This window comes from Rana temporaria, chromosome 7 (genome assembly GCF_905171775.1).
Source record: "Rana temporaria chromosome 7, aRanTem1.1, whole genome shotgun sequence".
Lineage (NCBI taxonomy): Eukaryota > Metazoa > Chordata > Amphibia > Anura > Ranidae > Rana > Rana temporaria.
The window spans coordinates 150,882,021-150,904,634 of record NC_053495.1 but is presented as its reverse complement, the minus strand read 5'-3'; the positions used below and the strand labels follow the sequence as shown (position 1 = coordinate 150,904,634).

Below are 22,614 nucleotides of genomic sequence, written 5' to 3'. Positions count from 1 at the left end.
TCAATGATCGTGGGATTACTGTGCTTCATTGGCCAGCAAACTCGCCTGACCTGAACCCCATAGAGAATCTATGGGGCATTACCAAGAGAAAGATGAGAGAAATAAGACCGAACAATGCAAAAGAGCTGCTATTGAAGCATCCTGGTCTTCCATAACACCTCAGCAGTGCCACAGGCTGATAGCTTCCATGCCACGCCACATTGAGGCAGTAATTGCTGCAATTGGGGCCCAAGTACTGAGTACATATGCATGCTTATACTTTTCAGAGGTCCGATATTGTTCTATGTACAATCCTTGTTTTATTGATTGCATGTACAGTAATATTCAAATTTTCTGAGATTGTGGATTTGGGGTTTTCATGAGCTGTAAGCCATAATCATCACAAATATGGCAAATCATAGCTTGAACTATCTTGCTTTGCATGTTATGAGTATATCTCATATATTAGTTTCACCTTTTAAGTTGCATTAGTGAAAAAAATGAACTTATGCACGATATTCAAATTTTTTGAGTTTCACCTGTATTTTTACATTGCTTGTTTTTTTGTGTTCTTCTGTGCAGGCTTTCTCTTATTACTATATCTGAGCCAAATGTCTTGGGTTTCTTTCTGTAGAATGTCCTTTAAATTCTGAGAACAGACTGTTGTGATGACATCTATGATGTGGTTTCCAGAACTGGCTTTTGGAACCAACACAATTGAGAAATTACAAACAGCCATTTTAGATTATTCTATTGAATGCAGCCTGCCATAAGTCACCCAATGCTGGCATGGGTTGTTAGCTTCAAAAAGATCACAGATCAATTAGAACCTGCTGTTTTTACAATTGGGTTGCCAGTGTAGATTATCTGGCATGCAGTGTGAGAATCTGAGAGCTTTGCTTAGGAAAACTGCAGAGGGCCAAAGTTTCTAATTGAAAAAAAAAAAGTTCTAAAAAAAATTACAACACAAATGATGCTCATCTGCAAAGAAAAACCTGATAGCAATAAATAACATATCGGTAATACATTCTCCTTGGATAACCACTTCAGCCCCGACCATATTGCTGGTCAAAGACCAGGCCACTTTTTGCGATTCGGCACTGCATCGCTTTAACTGACAATTACGCTGTCGTGCGACGTGGCTCCCAAACAAAATTGACGTCCTTTTTTTCCCACAAATAGAGCTTTCTTTTGGTGGTATTTGATCACCTCTGCGTTTTTTAGTTTTTGCGCTATAAACAAAAATAGAGCGACAACTTTGAATTTTTTTTATATTTTTTGCTTTTTGCTATAATAAATATCCCCCAAAAATATATAAAAAAAAAATTTCCCTCAGTTTAGGCCGATACGTATTCTTCTACATATTTTTCTTTAAAAAAATCACAATAAGCGTTTATTGATTGGTTTGCACAAAAGTTATAGCGTTTACAAAATAGGCGATGTTTTATGGCATTTTTAATAATATATTTTTTTTACTAGTAATGGCGGCGATCAGCGATTTTTATCGGTACTGCAACATTATGGCGGACACTTCGGCATTTCTATAGTGATCAGTGCTATAAAAATGCATTGATTACTATAAAAATGCCACTGGCAGGGAAGGGGTTAACACTAGAGGGAAAGGAAGGGGTTAAGTATGTTCCCTGGGTGTGTTCTAACTGAAGGGGGGTGTACTGACTAGGGGAAATGACAGATCGCTGTTCATACATTGTATGAACAGACAATCAGGCATTTCTCCCCCTGACAGGATCGGGAGCTGTGTGTTTACACACGCAGCTCCCGATTCTCACTCTGTAACGAGCGATCGCGGGGGCCCGGCGGCGGTATAATTGCGGCGGCTGGTCGGCAAGTGGTTAATCGTCATTATTTTTGTGCAGAAACACAAGCAGAAAAAAAAATAATGGTGTTATAACTTAGAGGTGGTGTGTAAAACATATTGAGGCTTTACTTCTGCTATAATGTCCTCATTTTAACTGCTTCAGGACCGCCCCACATACATATACTCTGGCAGAGCAACCCTTAAACGCAAAATCACATACCTCTACGTGATTTCTTCTTCTGGGTCTGGGGTGCACGAGCGTGCTACTGGCAACCTGCTCCTGCTGTGATTGGACACAGTGGAAACCAATAAGTGAATCCAGTGGACTCGATGTCTGCCGGGACCCACCAATCGTTCCCAAGGCAGACAGAATGGCGGTCTGTCTATGTAAACAAGGCAGATCGCCATTCTTTGACAGGAGAAGACAGAGAACTTGAGTTCCTGCTAAGCAGGAACACGGATCTCTGTCTTCCTAAGGTTCAAGCACCCCCACACAGTTAGCAAGCACCCCCCTAGGGACACATTTAACCCTTTGATTGTCCCTGATGTTAGCCGCTTTCCTGCCAGTGTCATTAGTACAATGACAGTGCATATTTTTTAGCATTGATCACTGTATTAGTGTCACTGGTCCCCAAAAAAGGGTCAAAAGTGTCACTTAGTGTCCGATTTATCCACCGCAATGTTGCAGTCCCGCTTTAAGTCCCTGATCGCTGTTAGTAAAAAAAATCAATAAAAATTCCATAAAAATATCCCTTAGTTTGTAGACGCTATAACTTTTGCACAAACCAATCAATATACACTTATTGGGGTTTCTTTACCAAAAATATGTAGCAGAATACATATTGGCCTAAATTGATGAAGAAATTCAATTACATTTTTTTTTATTATAGCAGAAAGTACTTTTGTTTTCAAAATTTAATTTTTTTGTGTTATAGCACAAAAAATAAAAAACACAGAGGTTATCAAATACCCCCAAAAGAAAGCTCTATTTTTTGGGGGGGGGGGGGACATACATTTTATTTGGGCACAGTGACACACGACCACGCAATTGTCAGTTAAAATAATGCAGTGCCGCAAAAAATGGCCTGGTCATAAAGAGGGTAAATCCTTCCGGGGCTGAAGTGGTTAATAAAGTATCCCAGAGTTCTATCCTGTTTCTTTCTGTTCGCATTCCACATACAGCTCAGTAATTCTGAAGGGACTGTAAACGGAAGGGTGTGTGATTGCTGGCCAGTCCCTCAGGAAAAACAGCAGTAATGCTTTGCTAGTACATTTTGTTTGGCCATTTGTTTGCAATTAGTTGTACCAAGATTTTCCTCACATTTCTCTAACAATATGTAATTTTAAAAATGCCATACGTACAAAGATTTGCTACACTTTTGCTAGTTAACACGTAGAAATGAAATCAAGCTAACATTTCTGAAGAGAAAGAAATAGACTATTATAAAGTAACAGATATGATACAGTTATCCTTGAATCTAAAGGAATTTTCACATGATTTGCCAGAGCAGTAAATAGTCTGTTATGTTGAATCTAGTCTTTGTACAAGGTTTCTGTTTAAAAATGCAAAGAATTAAATTGTAGTCCTTTAGTTGTATAGTCACAATGGTTACACTTATTCAACCAAAGATTTATGTAATTGATATGTCAAAGCTAGGAACATGACTTTTGTAAAGCTGAGATGGCTGAGTGATATTGAACATCAAAACTAAAAACATTAACTACATAGACTAAAGTCTTCTTTTATTTAAAAATAATAAACATGTTATACTTACCTGCTCTGTGCAGTGGTTTTGCACAAGGCAGCCCCGATCGTTGTCTTCTTGGGAACCGACACTGGTGCTCCTGGCCCCTCCCTCCTGCTGAGTGCCCCCATATTTGCAGCAGTGGCCATCCTTGAAAACATCCGCCCCCTTAATGTTAGATCAGCACTCTCCATCAATGAAAACATCAGCCCCTTCATAGAAAAAATAGGTAAAAAGTGGTCGGTTGTCCTAAGAAATATCTGCCCCTTCATGTTAAATTCCACCCCTCACCTACATGAACGTGCCTCGGCACAATCTGACTGAAAAATGTCTTCAGTCGGCTAATGTGCACAGGTGCCGTCTCGGCGACACAACAGGTGATCGTAAAATCAGCTGTTGTGCTATTACTGCATGCTCAGTTCGTCCCAGGCACTATTTGATAACGGGCACTTCTTGATAGAACACCACAACAATGCTTGATACCGTCTGAACCAAATAAGTTTATCTTGGTTTCATCAGACCACAGGACATGGTTCCAGTAATCCATATCCTTAGTCTGCTTGTCTTCAGCAAACTGTTTGCAGGCTTTCTTGTGCATCATCTTAAGAAGAGGCTCTGGGATGAGAGCCATGCAGACCAATTTGATACAGTGTGCAGCGTATGGTCTAACCACTGACAGGCTGACCCCCCCACCCCTTCAACCTATGCAGAAATGCTGGCAGCACTCATGTGTGTATTTCCCAAAGACAACCTCTGGATATGACGCTGAGCACGTGCACTCAACTTCTTTGGTTGACCATGGCGAGGCCTATTCTGAGTGGAACCTGTTCTGTTAAACCACTGTATGGTCTTGGCCACCGTACTGCAGCTCAGCTTCAGGGTCTTGGCAATCTTCTTATAGCCTAGGCCATGTATATGTAGAGAAACAATTCTTTTTTTCAGATCCTCAGAGAATTCTTTGCCATGAGGTGCCATGTTGAACTTCCAGTGACCAGTATGAGAGAGTGAGAGTGATAACACCAAATTTAACACACCTGCTCCCCATTCACACCTGAGACCTTGTAACACTAATGAGTCACATGACATCGGGAGGGGAAATGGCTAATTGAGCTCAATTTGGACATTTTCACTTAGGGGTATACTCACTTTTGTTGTCAGCGGTTTAGACATTAATGGCTGTATGTTGAGTTATTTTGAGGGACAGCAGATTTACACTGTTATACAAGATGAACACTCACTACTTTACATTGTAGCAAAGTGTCATTTCTTCAGTGTTGTCACATGAAAAGATCAAATAAAATATTTTAAAAAAATGTGAGGGGGGTACTCACTTGTATGTAGATAGATAGATAGATAGATAGATAGATAGATAGATAGATAGATAGATAGATAGATAGATAGATGTGATTCTGCATTTGAAGGTAGAGGGCGCACTTGTTAGCTGGAGAGCTTTTTTAATTGTGTAAGTTATTTTAGTATAGTTGAATCAGTTGACTTTAAGTCCTCATTCAGTTCAGTGAACTTTCTCAATATTTCAAACAACTGTTTTGTAATATCAGTATTTCATGACTGTGGACTTTGAGCTGGTGGCTCTTGTATCTACACTATAATGCCAAAAGTATTGAGACACATGAACTTTAATGGGATCACAGTCTTAGTCAGTAGGGTTTATTATTCAGGTGGCCCACCTTTTGCAGCTATAACAGCTTCAACTCTTCTGGAAAAGCTGTCTACAAGATTTAGGAGTGTAAAGAGAAAAAAGGGGGTAGTCCCCTGCTCACTAAATATCAAAATACTGTACAGAATATAGAATCCTAGTACTGCAGCCCATTTATTGCGGTCTCCATTGGCCAAATATCAACGCAAAAACAAAACCACCAGGGAGAAATGAGAGGAACCCCCCGGATAAAAAAGCCACGGGTGGACCACGCCGCATGAAAAAATAAAAATGCATTGGTAGAAAAATATATGTAAATTACAATTGCATAAATACCAGCAGGCGCTCAAAACCGGTCACCAAACACCCGATACAATTAAAATTAATAAGACAACGTTGTCTATATTAAAACTGTGACTGTGTCACAAAGTGCATGCATGCCATACTCTAACAGGGTGACCAGCTGGAAAATAAAATCCAGTTGATCACACTGCAAACTGATGGATCAGCCAAATAGGCTGGCCTGGTTCCCAACAAGACTTAAGGCCTCGTACACACGGCCGAGGAACTCGACGTGCCAAACACATCGAGTTCCTCGGCCAGTTCAGCCCTGAAGCCGCCGAGGAGCTCGGCGGGATGAGAGCTCCCATAGAACAACGAGGAAATAGAGAACATGTTCTCTATTTCCTCATCGAGCTCCTCGTCGGCTTCCTCGGCCGAAAGTGTACACACGACCAGTTTCCTCGGCAGAATTCAGCCAGAAACTCGGTCGGAAGCTGAATTCTGCCGAGGAAACTGGTCGTGTGTACGGGGCCTCAGAAATGTGTCTATGGGAATGTTTGACCATTCTTCCAGAAGTGCATTTGTGAGGTCAGGCACTTATGTTGGACAAGAAGGCCTGGTTTGCAGTCTCCGCTCTAATTCATACCAAAGGTGTTCTATCGGGTTGAGATCCGGACTCTGTGCAGGCCAGTCAATTTCTTCCACCCCCCCCCAGAGGGGCGTGGCGACCGGACCCTAAGATGGACGCATAGCTTAGGAGCTCCGTGATCCCCAGGAGAAAATCAGCTCCCAACAGCGCTCACAGGCAGCATCCACAGCCGCAAACACCACCGCCTGCCTTGCGAACCGAGGCCGCACGATCTGCGATGGGGAAGAACAGAAAAAAAACCCTTCAGCCGCAGAAATTGGAGAACTTCTTCTCCTCAGCAGCGCGCGGCTCTCAACAAAATGGCGCCGACGCCAGAAGCACCCGAGAGGACAGGCACGGAGCGCAGCACGGGGGACGCGATCTCCTGTCTGATGACACCCGCCCGTTGCTCCCGATCAGCAGTTCATCGTCGGGGACGGACAGCCCAACTACCCGGAGCCCTGCTAAGACTAAACAGAGGAGGCACTCTCCGTCACAGCAGCACCTCCCTCCGGACATGGAGGTAAGCGGTCCCCAGAGTGACAGCTCTAGTCAGAGGCCTCAGAGAGGGGATCCCATAACGGACTTCCCCACTGACAACAGGCCTCTGTCTGACACGGTGCTTAAGGACATGCTACTGTCCCTGAGATCATCCCTGCAGGCTGATCTATACGCAGGGCTTAAAGAATGTCGGGCAGAGGTCCACGCCCTGGGGAACAGAGTCACTCAGGTGGAAAACAAAATGGAGGAGTGCACAGCATCGTACAATGTGCTGGTTGGGGCTCACACAGATCAGAGGGAGGAAATGGGCTGGATAAAAGACAAAATAGCGGACCTTGAAGACAGAACCAGGAGGAATAACCTCAAACTGCGCGGTGTTCCTGAGTCTGTTGCGCCTAATCAGCTCTTACAATTTGCGCAGACCCTATTTTCCACGCTGCTACCGGAGGCGACGGCTCAGGATCTCCTAGTGGACAGAATCCACAGAATCCCCAAACCATCTTTCCTCCCTGATGACACTCCGAGAGATGTCCTGTTAAGAGTGCATTTTTTTCATATTAAGGACCAGATCCTGCTAATGTCCCGTAAACCTGGAGGTATGCCTCAGCAATACGCTACAGTAAGGCTTCTACCTGACCTATCCAGGCACACGTTGCAACGTCGGCGGAACCTGTTATCTATTACCAAAGCGTTGAGAAACCACAATATCCTCCATAAGTGGAAATATCCAGCTACGCTTACGATCACCCACAATGGCAATACTGTCACGGTGTCCAAGCTGGAAGAAGGGTTGGCGGCCCTACGAAACTGGGGCATAATCCCGGATCAATCCACTCTCCCACCTCCCGCCTATGCCCCACAACCGTTGCAAAATGAGTGGCAGGTGGTGTCACGCAAGAGATCCTCCAAAAAGAATACCAGTGGATTTGCTCACGCCTAACTACAGAACCACATTCTCCTAACGGGAGGAGTTACTGTCTTCTAACTCTCCCACTCACCCCCGTTTTTCAATAGCAGCTACGACTGCACAAGGATCGCTTTATGGATCCATTTCTTAATTCAACCTTGTTAACTGTTTCTGTTGGTTTTCTTCTTTTTTTTTGCATTTTTTGTTCTTCCCTCATATACCCATGTTTTTGTGATGTACACAGCCGCTTCCGTCTTAATAAGCCCAGCACTGGCGAAGACCGACTACCCAGACTTTCACCCTCGTCCACATTACCGGCACCCAGATGCGATCGACCAAAGACCTGTGAGTACCTGAACAGCACTGTCACCCAGAATACTCGGTCTCTGTCACAATGACGATTAAAATACTATCAATGAACGCTCGGGGTCTAAACCACCCTGCTAAACGGTTCTCCATGTGGAAAGAAACCCGTAAGCGAGGAGCCGACATCCTATGTGTGCAGGAAACCCACTTTCACTTAGGCAACGCCCCAGCCTGCTCCCATAAAGACTTTCCAAATGTATATACAGCCTACACACCTACCGGCAAGAGCGGAGGGGTCCTGCTTGCTATAAGGAACACTCTTTCCTTCCAACCTAAAAACGTGGTTCTGGATGACGGTGGCAGATATATTATCGTGGCGGGGGATATCAACTCCAAACCTTACACCATAGCCACATTATACGCACCTAACAAGCACCAACTACGCTTTATAACCAAAGTCCTCAAGAAAGCAAAAGCCCTGAACTATGGTAACCTGCTGGTATGCGGGGACTTCAACGTTACATGCGACCCATCCATAGATTCTTCCTCAGGCAAGGTCAAAGGAGCTCTGGCACTCAAGTCCCTGATCCACAGGGAGGAACTATTTGATGCATGGAGATGCCTTCATGCGAATGAAAGGGACTACACCTTTTTTTCTAACAGACACTGCTCATATTCCCGCATAGATATGTTTTTGGTGGATAAGTGGCTCTTGCAGAATGTGGAAGCCACGACAATTCATGACATTACATGGTCTGACCATGCAGCTATTGCATTGTCTGTAAAAGAAAGGGGAGTCCCCTCTTCACCACCCATCTGGCGCTGTAATCCCAGAATCCTCCAAGATCAAAACTACCAAAAAACCATAGCGACCCACTTACACAACTACTTTCTCGATAACGCAGGTTCGGTGGGGGATCCATTTACTATATGGAACGCGCACAAGGCCTTCATAAGAGGCATACTGATCCAACTAGGGGCTACTGAAAAAAAAAAGCAGGCCAGTCAGCTCAACACGGTACTTGCAGAATTACGAGATATAGAGGACCAGAACAAACAATCTCCCTCGGCCCCTTTAGCAAAAAAATTACAGGCCCTTAGAGAAAAAATTAGAGAACTCCTAACTCAACAATACGACAAACACTTGAGAAGCCTCAGGCTCAATCATTATTCTAATGCTAACAGAGCAGGAAAATACCTGGCAAATAGGCTTAAAGCAGCTCGCACTAAGACGAGAATTGCATATCTGTTTAACCAAACCTCCACTCACAAAATAATTAATCCCCAAGCAATAGCTAACCAATTTGCAGAGTATTATAGCTCACTTTATAACCTCCGAGACGACCCTAACACCCCCCAACCAAACGAGGAAGCCATCAATACCTTCCTGCGGAAGATACACCTTCCTTCCCTGTCTGAGCAACAACTTACGTTACTTAATGCCCCTATTACAGAACAGGAAGTGGAAAAAATAATTCACTCACTCCCTCCTGGGAAATCACCCGGACCCGACGGGTTCTCCAATGAATACTTCAAGATATTCAAATCCATTCTGTCTCCCCACATGTCCACTATCTTTAATGAAGCCACAGTCTCAGCTTCCCTGCCACGGGAAATGCTAATAGCCCACATAGTAACCCTCCCTAAACCAGGCAAGGACCCCACGACACCGGCAAACTTCAGGCCCATATCTCTTCTCAACACGGACACAAAAATTTATGCGAAACTCTTGGCCAAGAGGCTGACAGATATTATCCCCCATATCATTCAACGCGACCAGATGGGTTTTGTGCGGGGGAGACAAACCTCCGATGCTACGAGGAGACTTGTTAACATTATACATCATGCTGAGCGAACTCGAACGCCTTCTCTGCTGCTATCTATTGACGCAGAGAAGGCGTTCGACAGAGTCCACTGGACTTATATGGAAAAAGTTCTGGAAAGGTTTGGTTTCAGGGGACCCATATTGAATGCTATTATGGCGTTATATTCATGCCCCTCGGCACGGGTGCTTTCTGGGGGGTTTCTGTCATCAACGTTCAACATTTCCAATGGAACAAGGCAGGGTTGCCCCCTGTCCCCATCCATCTTCAACTTGATGATAGAGCCCCTAGCGGAAGCTATCAGGTCGAACACCCAGATTACGGGCTTTCAGTTTGGTTCTAGGGGGCATGTTATTAACTTGTTTGCTGACGATGTAATTCTGCTCCTGACCAATCCACATACATCCTTGAAAGAAGCACACAACATTCTCACGTCCTTTGGGGAGGTATCATACTACAAAGTCAATTTTGCCAAGTCTTTGATCTTAGACCTGGGGGTACCCCCCCGCACTAGATCCCTGTTACAAACCACTCTGCCCTACACTTGGAGCTCGGGGAAAATCACATACCTCGGCATTACGCTTACAAACACCATTTCAGCGCTTGTCAGAGCCAATGTATCCCCACTCATAGCTAGACTGGAGAACCAACTCAGGGATATAGCACAAAAAGAAATATCCTGGATGGGTAGAATCGCTGCATACAAAATGCTCATATTACCGCAAATATTATACGTGTTCCGCACTCTGCCGATCCATATACCACAGCACTATTTGAAGAAACTCACATCTATGGGTTGGAAGTACATATGGAAAGGTAAAAAAGCAAGATGCTCACGTAACAACCTAACTTCCCATAAACGAGTAGGAGGGGCGGGATTGGCAGATGTATATCAGTATCTCTGGGCGGTGAGGTTGGACCAAATCAAGCACTGGTTCCTAGAGAGGGATACGCCTCTATGGGTCGACCTGGAAAGGGACATGTCAGTAACTACAGACTTAAAACTACTACTCATGAGTGATAGATGGGTGCAGTGGGACCTGATTACACTTCCACCTACCGTACAAGCCTCTATGAGGGCATGGAGGTTACATAGTTACATAGTTACATAGTTAGTCAGGTTGAAAAAAGACACAAGTCCATCCAGTTCAACCACAAAAAAAAAAAAAAAAAAAAAAAAAAAAAAAAAAAAACACCACCACTGGAACACCACCAACAAGACATGCAAGACACGAAATACAAACTCCCATTACAATTATTGGAGGTTAAACTCCCAATGTTGAAGGTGAGAGGCTTAATGGACCAAGGCATTACACATATCTCTGACCTTTACGCAGGCCCTACACTTAAATCGACATGCCAAATTATGGCACAATATCGCCTCGCCAGCACCACACTGTTCACGTGTTTGAGAATCAATCACTTCCTCAGAACTACATCTCCACCAACAATACACCTCCCGAGCAAGATATGGCATTTCTACTCCTCAGCCACACCTGTCACAAAAGGCATATCCTTCTTCTATAACACGCTTAGGGATAGGTTGACGTTCTCAAAAACCATAGCAATGAAAAAATGGGAATCGGACCTTGGTACCACTTTCTCTGACTCCCAATGGACGCAAGCATTCAAGACCATACATACGGCATCACACTGTGTCAAACACTGGGAACTAACAATCAAGTTAGCAAACAGATGGCATTACACTCCGCTTAGAATTGCCCAGTTCTTCCCAGGAGCATCTCCTAGTTGCTGGAGAAACTGTGGACAACCGGGGAACCTGCTTCACATGCTTTGGTACTGTCCGAATATAAAAAGTCTATGGAACCAGGTGTTCCGTCTTATCTCTTCCCTGACAGGTGTACTCACACCTCCAGACCCTGCCTTGGCGATTTTACACTTAAACATTGACAAATTTCATCATGTCTTAAGACCAATGGTTACGCACATACTCTTAGAGACACGTTCCAAGATTCTACAAAATTGGAAATCTAGTCAGGCCTTAAACCTATCAGATATAGTAATAGCCACACATAGGAATTATACTTTTGAGAGACTGATAGCTATTAACTCAATGAGATGTAAGCATTTTGACGACTGCTGGGCTACGTGGCTAGATACTACTGCCGCATGATAATACTTTTCACCCTGCTATGTCTACATTGTATAAATACATTTTGGAAGCTTGTATGTCACAATACCTATGATGCCCTTTGTTATCTGTGTTTTTTATGTTTTTACCCTTTAAATATTCAATAAACATATTGAAATACAATTTCTTCCACCCCAAACTCGCTCATCCGTATCTTTATGGATCTTGATTGTGCACAATTTGTGCAAATTTTTAAAAATCGGCATTCTTCAGAAGATTTACTAAATTGATTTACTAAATGCAAATAGACTGTGCACTTTACAAAGTGCAATTGCTCCAGAGCTTTGTAAATGAGGTAAAGCTTCACTTTGCTAAAAATACCCAATCAGGTGCAAGGAAAATAATAAAAATGTGTTTTTGCTTGCACGTAATTGGATCATGGAAGTCGGAAGAGCGTTTACTTATTAACTAAACTGTGGAGCAACTGCACTTGCAGAGTGTAACTGCACTTTGCAAATTGCACAGTCTATTTTCCTTTAGTAAGTCAACCCCAATGTTTTTATCTGATCTTTGTCGATATTCAAGGCACCATTATTGTGGAAATCTTTCTCATTTCCAAATCCCCTATGAGGTTTCGCACTGTGTCCACATTTCATCTTGTATATAGGAATCAGGGCTTTGTTACGCAAAGATCTCTTAAAAACTCTGAAACATGACTTTGAAATGGTACTTACTCTTCCAGACCAAAAGCAGCCAGACCTTGGAACAAAATGCAAGTAAATGGGAATTGCAGTCTGCGTCATAGAAGTCTGTGATAGCGCAAAACTATTTATCAACATTAAAACTGTACATGACTATCACGGATCTCTGTGACCTTTCTCACATGTATCAAGATATGCTCCCTTAAACTTATGGTAAAGCTTACAATGATTTACTATACATTAAGGGCCAGATTCACAAAGAATTGCCCTGGCGCAGTGTATCAGAGATACGCTACGCCGCCGTATCTTACCTGGCGGAATTTCGAATCCAGGAAGATTTTGCGCCGAAAGTTACGGCGGCGTAGTGTATTTCCCGGCGCGTATTTCAAATTGGGCGGGTAGGGGGCGTGATTCATTTAAATGAAGCGCGTCCCCGCGCCGATTGAAATGTGCATGCTCCGTTTCGAAATTTTCTGCCGTGCTTTGCGCGAAATGACGTCGCACCGACGTCATTTTTTGAACGTAGACGTCCTTTCCTATTCACGGACGACTTACGGAAAAAAAAAAATTCAAAATTCGACGCGGGAAAGTCGGCCATACTTTAACATGGCAAGTCTATCTATACGCCACGAAATAGCAGCTTTAACTATACGCCGAGAAAAGCAGACTAGCGACGACGTAAGAGAATGCGACGGCCGCGCGTACCTTCGTGGATCGACGGAAAAAGCTAATTAGCATACCCGACGCGGAAAACGACGCAAACTCCACCCAGCGGGCGCCGAAGTATTACACCTACGATACGAAGGCGTACGAAGCCGTACGCCTGTCGGATCGAAGCCAGAAGCCGTCGTATCTTGGTTTGAGGATTCAAACTAAAGATACGACGCGGCAAATTTGAAAGTACGCCGGTGTATCAGTAGATACGCCGGCGTACTCTCACTGTGAATCTGGCCCTTTAAGTCTTACATATAATAATATGGTGGTGTGCAAAAAAAGTTTATATTTTAATGTAAAACACATAGGCAAAGTTTTTTGACAAAGTTCAGTATTTTGAAAAATGCATTAAGTGAAATTATATAATTTCCTGTTGTTGAGTAGCCTAAAACTCCTGTTTACCCCTTTAAGCTGACCTAACAGATTCCACCCCCACATCCAAAGAAGCATACTTACCTCAATCCAATGGCTGCAGAAAATGAATACCTTGATGTTCTAAAAAAGGAAGCTGAAAGTAAAGCTCAACATTTCCATGTTTTAATTGAGTCTTTTTGATAGACATGTACATAGCTTATTTTCTCGAAACCATGAATGGTCCTGAGACAAATAAATAGGCGGCCCATTTTTATTTTTAGGTTGTCCTCAGCACAAGAAGTGGGTCCTGGATTATGAGCCGTGTATGGGATAATGGCTACCCTTGGGACATGGTCTTTTTGACACGCTACCAGTCTTTTCTGAACAGAATATTGCCAAGAGCCATTTCTGACTGGCTATATGAAAGCATGATGGACAAACGATTTAACCATAGCCATTATGGCTTGGTACCTGTGAACAAGTATGTTTTCAATTTTAAGTGATGCTATATTAATGTTTTATTACATCAGAATAAATATTATATTAGGACAGGCCTTATGTTACTTCCTGTGTCCATGAAGTATGAAATGTATACTTTGGAAGTAAATCTTGGGTGCGAAGGGATGGCAACGCCAATCAAGTACTTTAGTGCATATATAGTATGTTCACCAACTAAAAAAGTGGCTTATTAGTAAACAAAGAATCAGCACTATAGACAGTGCATGTGTGTTTTTAACCCCCTTAGCGGTATTCCCGAGTTTGGCTCGGGGTGGAATTTCAGAACCAAAAGCGATAACCCAGAGCCAGACTCGGGATCGCCTTGCAGTGTCCACAGGCAGGGAATTACTTACATTATCCCTGGATCCTGTGATGCCTCCCCGCTGTGTGATCGAGCTGTGTCCTCGCTCGATTCACACAGTTCCCGTGTGTCGCCGGGCTCCGTTCCCTGCAACGTTACGACGCACAGGGGCAGAGATTGGCGTCAAATTTAAAAAAGAAAATACACACACTACATACAGTATACTGCAATCTTATAGATTACAGTACTGTATGAAAAAAATGCACACCCCCTTTGTCCCTAGTGGTCTGCCCAGTGCCCTACATCTTCTTTTATATAATAAAAACTGTTCTTTCTGCCTGGAAACTGTAGATTGTCCATAGCAACCAAAAAGTGTCCCTTTACGTCAAAAGTGGTTTTAGACCAGCTAGAAAACAGCCATAATAAATTAGAATCACTTGCAGAATTGAGCGATAGCGATTTGTGGGGAAATTCGTCATCAAACCATAAAAGTAATGACAGCGACAATTCTGCAACTGAGCAAATTTCAGTGTTTTTGATTTGATTACATTATTGAATCATTTTTATTATAATTATATTATTATTTGTTATAATTATTTATAGTTTATTTATTATATTATAATTTATGATTTTGTTTTTCAAACTTTATCATACCCGAACGACCGCCCGGCGCTTTTTTTTTACGTTGTTTGCGTTCGGCTTTTTCCGGCGTAAAGTTACCCCTGCTATATGAGGGGTTCCCGCGCCGAGTTTTGAATTTTTTACGTCGTTTGCGTAAGTCGTTCGCGAAGTGGTCCACTTTCTCTGGTAAGCGCATGCCTTTATAAGAGCACATCGGGTGAAAGTTAATCAGATGGTGGTGGCTGCAGTATTATCAGAACTGATTGCATGATCATCAATTGAAATATCCTGTGAAAGCGATCTCCTATGAATGGTGTCAATCACTGTGGCAATCAAGAGACACTTTTTTACACTTTTCTACTTTTTTACTTTTTTATTTTTTATTTTGTTGCATATTCTAATCGAATTCACTTTGCACAACCTTTTGGACTTTGCTTGTGGAGTCTATCTATTAGTTTGTTATATTTTATTTGTCGTAATATTGGACTTTGTGTGCACTCCCATGACATCTTCTTAAGAGATGTAGTTAATGTTGTCACTTATTGAGCATTTATTTCACTTGTATTGTTTAGCAATTACATTATATACTATTAGGATCCTCCCAGTGAGGGTGTCCTAATTGGTAGGATCACTTACACTAGCGCCCTCTTTTATACCTATATCCGTTCGCGAATACGGCTGGACGTAATTTACGTTCACGTCGAAAGCAATGACGTTTTGCGGCGGATTTTCGAGCATGCACACTGGGATGTTTTCACGAACGGCGCATGCGTCGTTCAAAAAAAAACGTAAAATGTGCGGAGTCAAGCCAAATTTAAATAAAACACGCCCCCAACATCCCCATTTGAAGTACGTGGCCTTACGCCGCAACACATACGTTACGCCACCATAAATAAGGGCGCAAGTTCTTTCTGAATACAGAACTTGCGCCCAAAGTTACAGTGGCGTAACGTATCTAAGATATGTTACGCCGCCTGGACAGATACGCTCAGGTATCTGAATCCGGCCCAGTGTCTCTTTCTGAGATTTGGTGTTCACAAGTTAAAAACTGTTTTTTTTTTTGCTAGAAAATTACTTAGAAACCCCAAACATTCTATATATTTTTTTCTAACACCCTAGGGAATAAAATGGCAATCGTTGCAATACTTTTTGTCACACCGTATTTGCGCAGCAGTCTTACAAGCGCAGTTTTTTGGGAAAAATTTCACAACAGCAACGTTAGCCCAATTTTTTTTATATTGTGAAAGATAATGTTGCGCCAAGTAAATTGATACCCAACATGTCACGCTTCAAAATTGCGTCTGCTTGTGGAATGGCGAAAAACTTTTACCCTTAACCACTTGCCGACCGCTGCACACCTATATACGTCGGCAGAATGGCAGCGGTGGGCAAATGGGCATACTGTGAGTGGTCTGCACTGAGGGGGGTGTCTGTACTGCTGGGGGGGGTCTGCACTGAGGTGGGGGTGTCTGTCCTGATGTAGGGGTCTGCACTGAGGTGGGGGTGTCTCTACTGATGGATGGGTCTGCACTTAGGTGGGGGTGTCTGTACTGATGGAGGGGTCTGCACTGAGGTGGGGGTGTCTGTACCAAGGGGAGGTCTGTACTGAGGTGGGGTGTCTGTACTGATGGAGGGGTCTGTACTGAGGGGGTGTCTGTACTGAAGGGGGGGTCTATACTCAGGGAGGGGGTCTTACTTAGTGGGGGGGTCTGTACTGAGGGGGGGGATCTATACTGTGGGAGGGGGTATGTAGTTAGTGGAGTTGTTATGTAGTTAGTGGAGGGGGGTAACACCATTTTTTATGGACCTGGTGACACCAACCCTAGTGACGCCACTGGAGTCACGTGAGCGCCGGGAGGAATCTGCATATTTTTAATAAAACACATGCAGTGGGCAGATGTCCTTATTTAACAGCGGGGATTGTATCATCATAGTATAGTGGATTTACAACCATTTTATGTACCACAAGTTATTCATAGCATACTATCAGAACAAAATAATGAAGTACCGTAAGTTAGGAAAGCACTGTAAGTACTAACTAATTACATTATGATTGGCATTTACATTTCTTTTTCATTTCTATCCTTTTTCAAGGAGCCTGAGGAAAGAGCCAGTATTTAATGATGACCTAGCAACCGCAATTACCTGTGGAACTGTGGTCATCAGACCTAATATTAAAAGGTTTACAGAATCCTCGGCAATCTTTGAAGATGGTTCTATAATGGATAATATCGATGTTGTCATATTTGCAACTGGCTACTCCTATGCCTATCCATTTATGGATGACTCCATTGTAAAAAACAGCAAAAATAAAGTGTCTCTGTATAAAGGAGTATTTCCACCAACTCTTGAAAGGCCAACACTGGCTGTCATTGGTTTAGTCCAATCTTTAGGTGGTATTCCACCAACCTCTGATGTCCAGGCTCGATGGGCAGTGAGAGTTATCAAGGGTAATAAAAACATTCTATACCTATGACTTACCCAAAATATTAGTTCTGGAACATGGAAAAAAATTATGCTTAGATACATCAATTTTTTTACATGTATTTATTATTTATTATATGATAAATGCAAGGCTATGCACTTGGTGGTTAAAAACATGCATGCATCATACAATCTAGAGGTAAGTTAACGAGAAAGATCTGCATGTCGGGCTAAATAATACTTAATAACAGCATGCAATACTAATCTGCAATGTTAAGCAAAATGCTATGTATTATAAGAGTTTATTTATTATTTTTCTAGTGTAAATCTTATAGGTTTAATTATTATGCGCATATGTATTTTTGTAATCTGACTATGTACTTATTTTAATAATCACATCATTCTATCACAGACTCCAACTGCCATTCTTTCAAGATTTTTGGGGGAATTTTAGCTTTTTAACCCTTTAAAGGGGTTGTAAAGCATTAAAGGGGTTGTAAAGCTTTGTGTTTTTTCACCTTAATGTATCCTATGCCTTGCACTCTCCGCCCCCCCCCCCGAGCCCCCATTTTACTTACCTGAGCCCTTACCTGAGATCCTGTGTCGCTTTCCAAAAGACTTGTTGGCTCTTCATTGGTTAGATTGATAGCAGCGCAGCCATTGGCTCCTGCTGCTGTCAATCAAATCCAATGATGTAGCGCACCAGGGGGCGGGCCGAGTCATACACTGTATCACACGGGAGCGCGTCCGCAAGGTAATCCCCTTGGGAGAGAGCTACCCAGAGGGAGTTAGCTCTTGCGGGGAGGAGCCGCTGTGGGCCCCAGAAGAGGACGATCAGGCCACTCTGTGCAAAACGAACTGCGCAGTGGAGGTAAGTATGACATGTTTTTTTTTTTTTTTTAAACTGAACCACTTTAAGTTAAAATCCACATTTTTTTACTTAGAAACCCTAAATATTTTATATATATATTTATATTTAGCAGAGACCCTAGGGAAAAAATGGTGATCGTTGCAATATTTTATGTCACTGTATTTGCGCAGTGCTCTTTTAAAAACCTTTTTGGGGGAAAAATGACACTTCCATGAATAAAAAAAATAAATAAACAGTAAGGTTAGCCAAATTTTTGTGTATAATGTGAAAGATGATGTTACGTTGAGAAAATAGATATGTAATATGTCATGCTTTGAAACTGCGCACACTCATGGAATGGCGACAAACTACAGTGCTTAAAAATCTCCATAGGCAACGCTTTAAAAAAAATCTTAACGGTTACCAGGTTAGAGTTAGAGGAGGTCTAGAATTATTGCTCTCACTCTGGCGATCGTGGCGATACCTCAAATGTGTGATTTGATCACCGTTTACATTTTCGGGCATGACTTATGTATGCGTTTTCTTTGCTGCGCAGGCATGCAGGGCAGAGGGGCGCTTAAATATATATATTTTTTTTGTGACCGTAATAGGTGTGACAGGTACTCTTCGTGGAGGGGTCCCTCCTTTGCACTTAAAAGTATTCAGATCGCCAAAAACTGCGATTCTGAATACTGTAATTTTTTTTAAATCGGCAACATTGGCAGCCGAGTAAACCAGAAGTGACGTTGTGACATCGCTTCCAGAATTTTAGATCAGAGGTACGATCGGAAGCTGAATTTGGCTTTGTTTGGGTCTCAGCCTAGCCAATGGAAATGCCAGCTGGGTGCTCGGGTCTCCCGGTGGGACAGGAGGCCTGGGAAGAATGGCGGAAGGCAGCAAGAGGTCCCCTTCCGCTGCTTTAGGATAACAGCTTTTAGCCGCATCGGTTGTTATCCCTAAATAGGGTTTCATTCCGTATGCACAGCCCCTGAGAGCTGTTATAAATTAAAGTCTGTGGTTGAGTCAACATGAATGAAAATAAAAAACAGCTGTTAAAAAAATTAAAGGAAAGAAAAGATTTGACACGGTAAAGAACATTTATTTGAAGGACTGTTGAGTTGTTCAGATAGCAGCATAGAGAGAACCCCCCACCCTTAAAACCATGTCATCTATGACAGCCTATCTGAATAATTCCCTTGATAATCACAACCAAATATGGGGACTGTGGGACAAGCTGGAAGCCCCTAATGCCAGCTGACACATGGTTGGCGTCCCCGGGCAGCGAGGAGGCCCGTGGTCAGGTGGTTGCCCTCTCTTCTTCTACCCTCCAACCTCTTCTGCCCTTCCCCCTTCTCCTTTTTCCTACCTTCTCTTGTCTTCTTGGCTCTTTCTAACTTTTCTTTATTCTTCTCTCCCTTTTTTTTTTTCTTGTTTATTGTTACCGTTATTGATATGTTCCAGTACAAGTCAAACATAGTGGTAATATTGGAGCCTTAATGCTAACCTCATTGCCCGGTTCTGACAATTCTAGGCTTATTGCATATTTGTTTCCTATACATCAGCCCTATTTCCTTCTTATTTCACACTGTACATGGACATGTACAGTACTGTACATGGATAGTTCACCTGTTGCCTACCACTTATTACAAAAAAAAATGTTTTTTTCCTTTTTATTTCCTTTTTATTTATCTTTTTTTCTGTATATTTTGTTGGTCCTTTGCTGTTGGAAAATTTGCAAACTCAATAACAATTGTCAGTTTTAAAAATCAAATACCTTGTTTTAGCTTAATACACACATTTAAAATACAGGTACAAATATAAAATAAATGTTTCGTAATAAATATTATATGGTTGTTTATTTGGTTATGCATTCCAAGTAGTGCAAATGGTAAGGAACATGATCAGGTGATTTTAAATTGCACCACCTCCAAATAATACTGCCACATGGGACAACTCTAGTACAGTAATTACTTTACCCTGCAATATTTTATCCTAATCATGGCTCCTCAAATGCACTTATTTCTCTACATATGGCATACACAACCTTATATTGCAGATAGTGTGATTTCTCAGATCAGGGGTCTCCAAACTTTCCAAACAAAGGGCCAGTTTACTGTCTTTCAGACTTTAGGTGGGCCGAACTGTAGCCATCGGGAATACAAAATGTCTCCCCATCAGTAAGAATAAACCAGCCCCAATCATTGGTGCCATTGGGGGGAATAGTGCCCCATTGTTGGTGTAATTTTGAGGAATTGTGCCTCATCATTAGTGTCATCAGGCCCCCATTGTTGGTGTCATTGGGAGGAACTGTACCCCATCGTTGATATCATTTGTAGGAATTGTGCTGCATCATTGGCTTCATTGGGATCAATTGTGCTCTTCATTGATGTCAGCGAATAAAATAACAAACAAGGGCTGGGTAAAAGCAACCAGAGGGCTGCATCCGACCCCCGGCAGTTTGGAGACCCCTGACTTAAAACATCATATTAGGTCGAAGATGTCTTAAAGCCAAAACTTGTTCTTAAAAATTAAACACTTGTGTTTATAACATCGATGCATTGACTTTTTGAATATTTGTTAATGGAATTATTTTAGAATTTGTTGTATGTTAAATGTTTTTAATATCACTTGTTCTTTTCTTAGGTTCATGTAAACTTCCACCAAAAGACACAATGGTTAATGAACTAAATGAAGAGGAAGGAGAGAAGAAAAACTGGTAGGAGATATTATGACCGTCTTCATTTTATTCTTACAATTAGTGATAAGTTCAGCATAAAAAAGCAAATCATCAAGTTTTCATACAGACTAATTACTCCAATAATTTCTTTATCTTCTTTATCTCAATACTACATGAAAAATATTTTTTATATAGTTTTTCCTCTGCTATGTTTATCATTAAGCATCGTGCAGAATGAATAAATGGTGGTGACAGGGGGGATAGAAATACTGGGGGTAATCCACAAAGAAGCGGCGCAACGTAATTTTTCCTATTTAAGTTCCACCGCCGCAAAATTTCTACCTAAGTGCCCGATCCACAAAGCACTTACCTAGAAATTTTGAGCGGTGTAACTTAAATCCGGCCAGCGCAAGGCGTTCCTCTTCTCCAGGGGGCGATTCCCATTTAAATGAGGCGCGCTCCTGCGCCGGCCGTACTGCGCATGCTCATGACGTCATTTTCCCGACGTGCATAGCGCGAAATTACGTTACGCCGGGCTTTGTGGATCACGACGGGACAATAAAGTTGCGTCGGGTAAAAAAAAAGATACGGCGCCAAAAAAAAAATTTTAAATTAAAAAAAAATTGCGTCGCTAGCAAGAAAGGTCTGTTTTTACAAGGTGTAAACAGTTTACACCTTGTAAAAGCAGCCCTAATTTTGCGTTTGCAAAATAAAACTTACGGAGAAAAAACGAAGCTGAAAAGCTTCGTGGATCTACGTAAGTCCTAATTTGCATACCCGAGCGAAATGCCCCCAGCGGCGGATGCGGTACTGCATCCTAAGATCCGACAGTGTAATTCAATTACACATGTCGGATCTTCGTCCTAACTATGGGAAACTGATTCTGTGGATCAGTTCCATAGTTAGGACCAGGGATATGACGGAGTAACAGCAGTTACTCCGTCGTATCTCTTTTGAGGATTTGGCCCACTGTACCTGCTCGCTGGTCTCTTTAACCTGGCAAAGAAAATCATTTGAAAATAACCTGAACATAGCAAGGAAACAACATTGTAATTTATTGACAGTTTGCAAGATAAATCTGCTGCAGATTAAAATGGAGTAATTTTTCATAAGGATTCCCTTTCCTCTTCTATGCTTTGTGGCAGCAAAGAAGTGCATACCTCCAAGGAGCATAATATTTATACTACTAAACCTTCTTTAGGACTGGAAAAGTATTATTTTCTGTTGTGCACCCTTTGAAATGTCCTTTGAAATGCTATTAATTATTCTAACTGGCCCTGTAAAATAATAAATTGGCATGTGCTTAGCTAAAGAAGGAGTCTGTCATTGTTCCCTGTGGCCAGGCTCTGCCTTAGGCTCCATTCACACCTAGGCGTGTTTACGCCCGACACTCGATACGCTGGAAGGGAGAAATACCATTGCCCTCTATGGAGATGGTTCACATCTCCACGCCGAACGCCGAAACGCCGAAACGCCGAACGCCTGAAGCTCAAAACAAGTCCCGGACCCTTTTTTCAGGCGGCTTCGGCATTCGGCATAGGAGATGTGGACCTGGGGGTTAATGGGGGTTAAAATCGCGGCGTTTTGTCATCGCAAATCGCGGTACAAAACGGCGCAATTTGTCGCTGCAATTCGCGGGACAAAACACAGCGATTAGGTGTGAATGCAGCCTAAAGCCTTGTACACACCACTTTTTTTTCATTCAACGATAAAAAAAAGGCAGCTTAGGTCGGAA

General features: G+C 42.4%; 1 protein-coding gene across 2 annotated transcripts in view; it reads left to right on the top strand.

Annotated features, from left to right (window-relative positions):
* Positions 1-22,614, top strand: part of LOC120945762 (dimethylaniline monooxygenase [N-oxide-forming] 3-like) — a 99,276-nt gene that overhangs the window by 75,076 nt on the left and 1,586 nt on the right. For both annotated transcript variants that reach the window (XM_040360143.1, XM_040360142.1), the window contains exons 6-8: positions 13,790-13,989; positions 17,023-17,378; positions 20,846-20,918. In XM_040360143.1, coding sequence (XP_040216077.1) covers positions 13,790-13,989; positions 17,023-17,378; positions 20,846-20,918 — 629 coding nt within the window. The remainder of the gene's footprint in view (positions 1-13,789; positions 13,990-17,022; positions 17,379-20,845; positions 20,919-22,614) is intronic.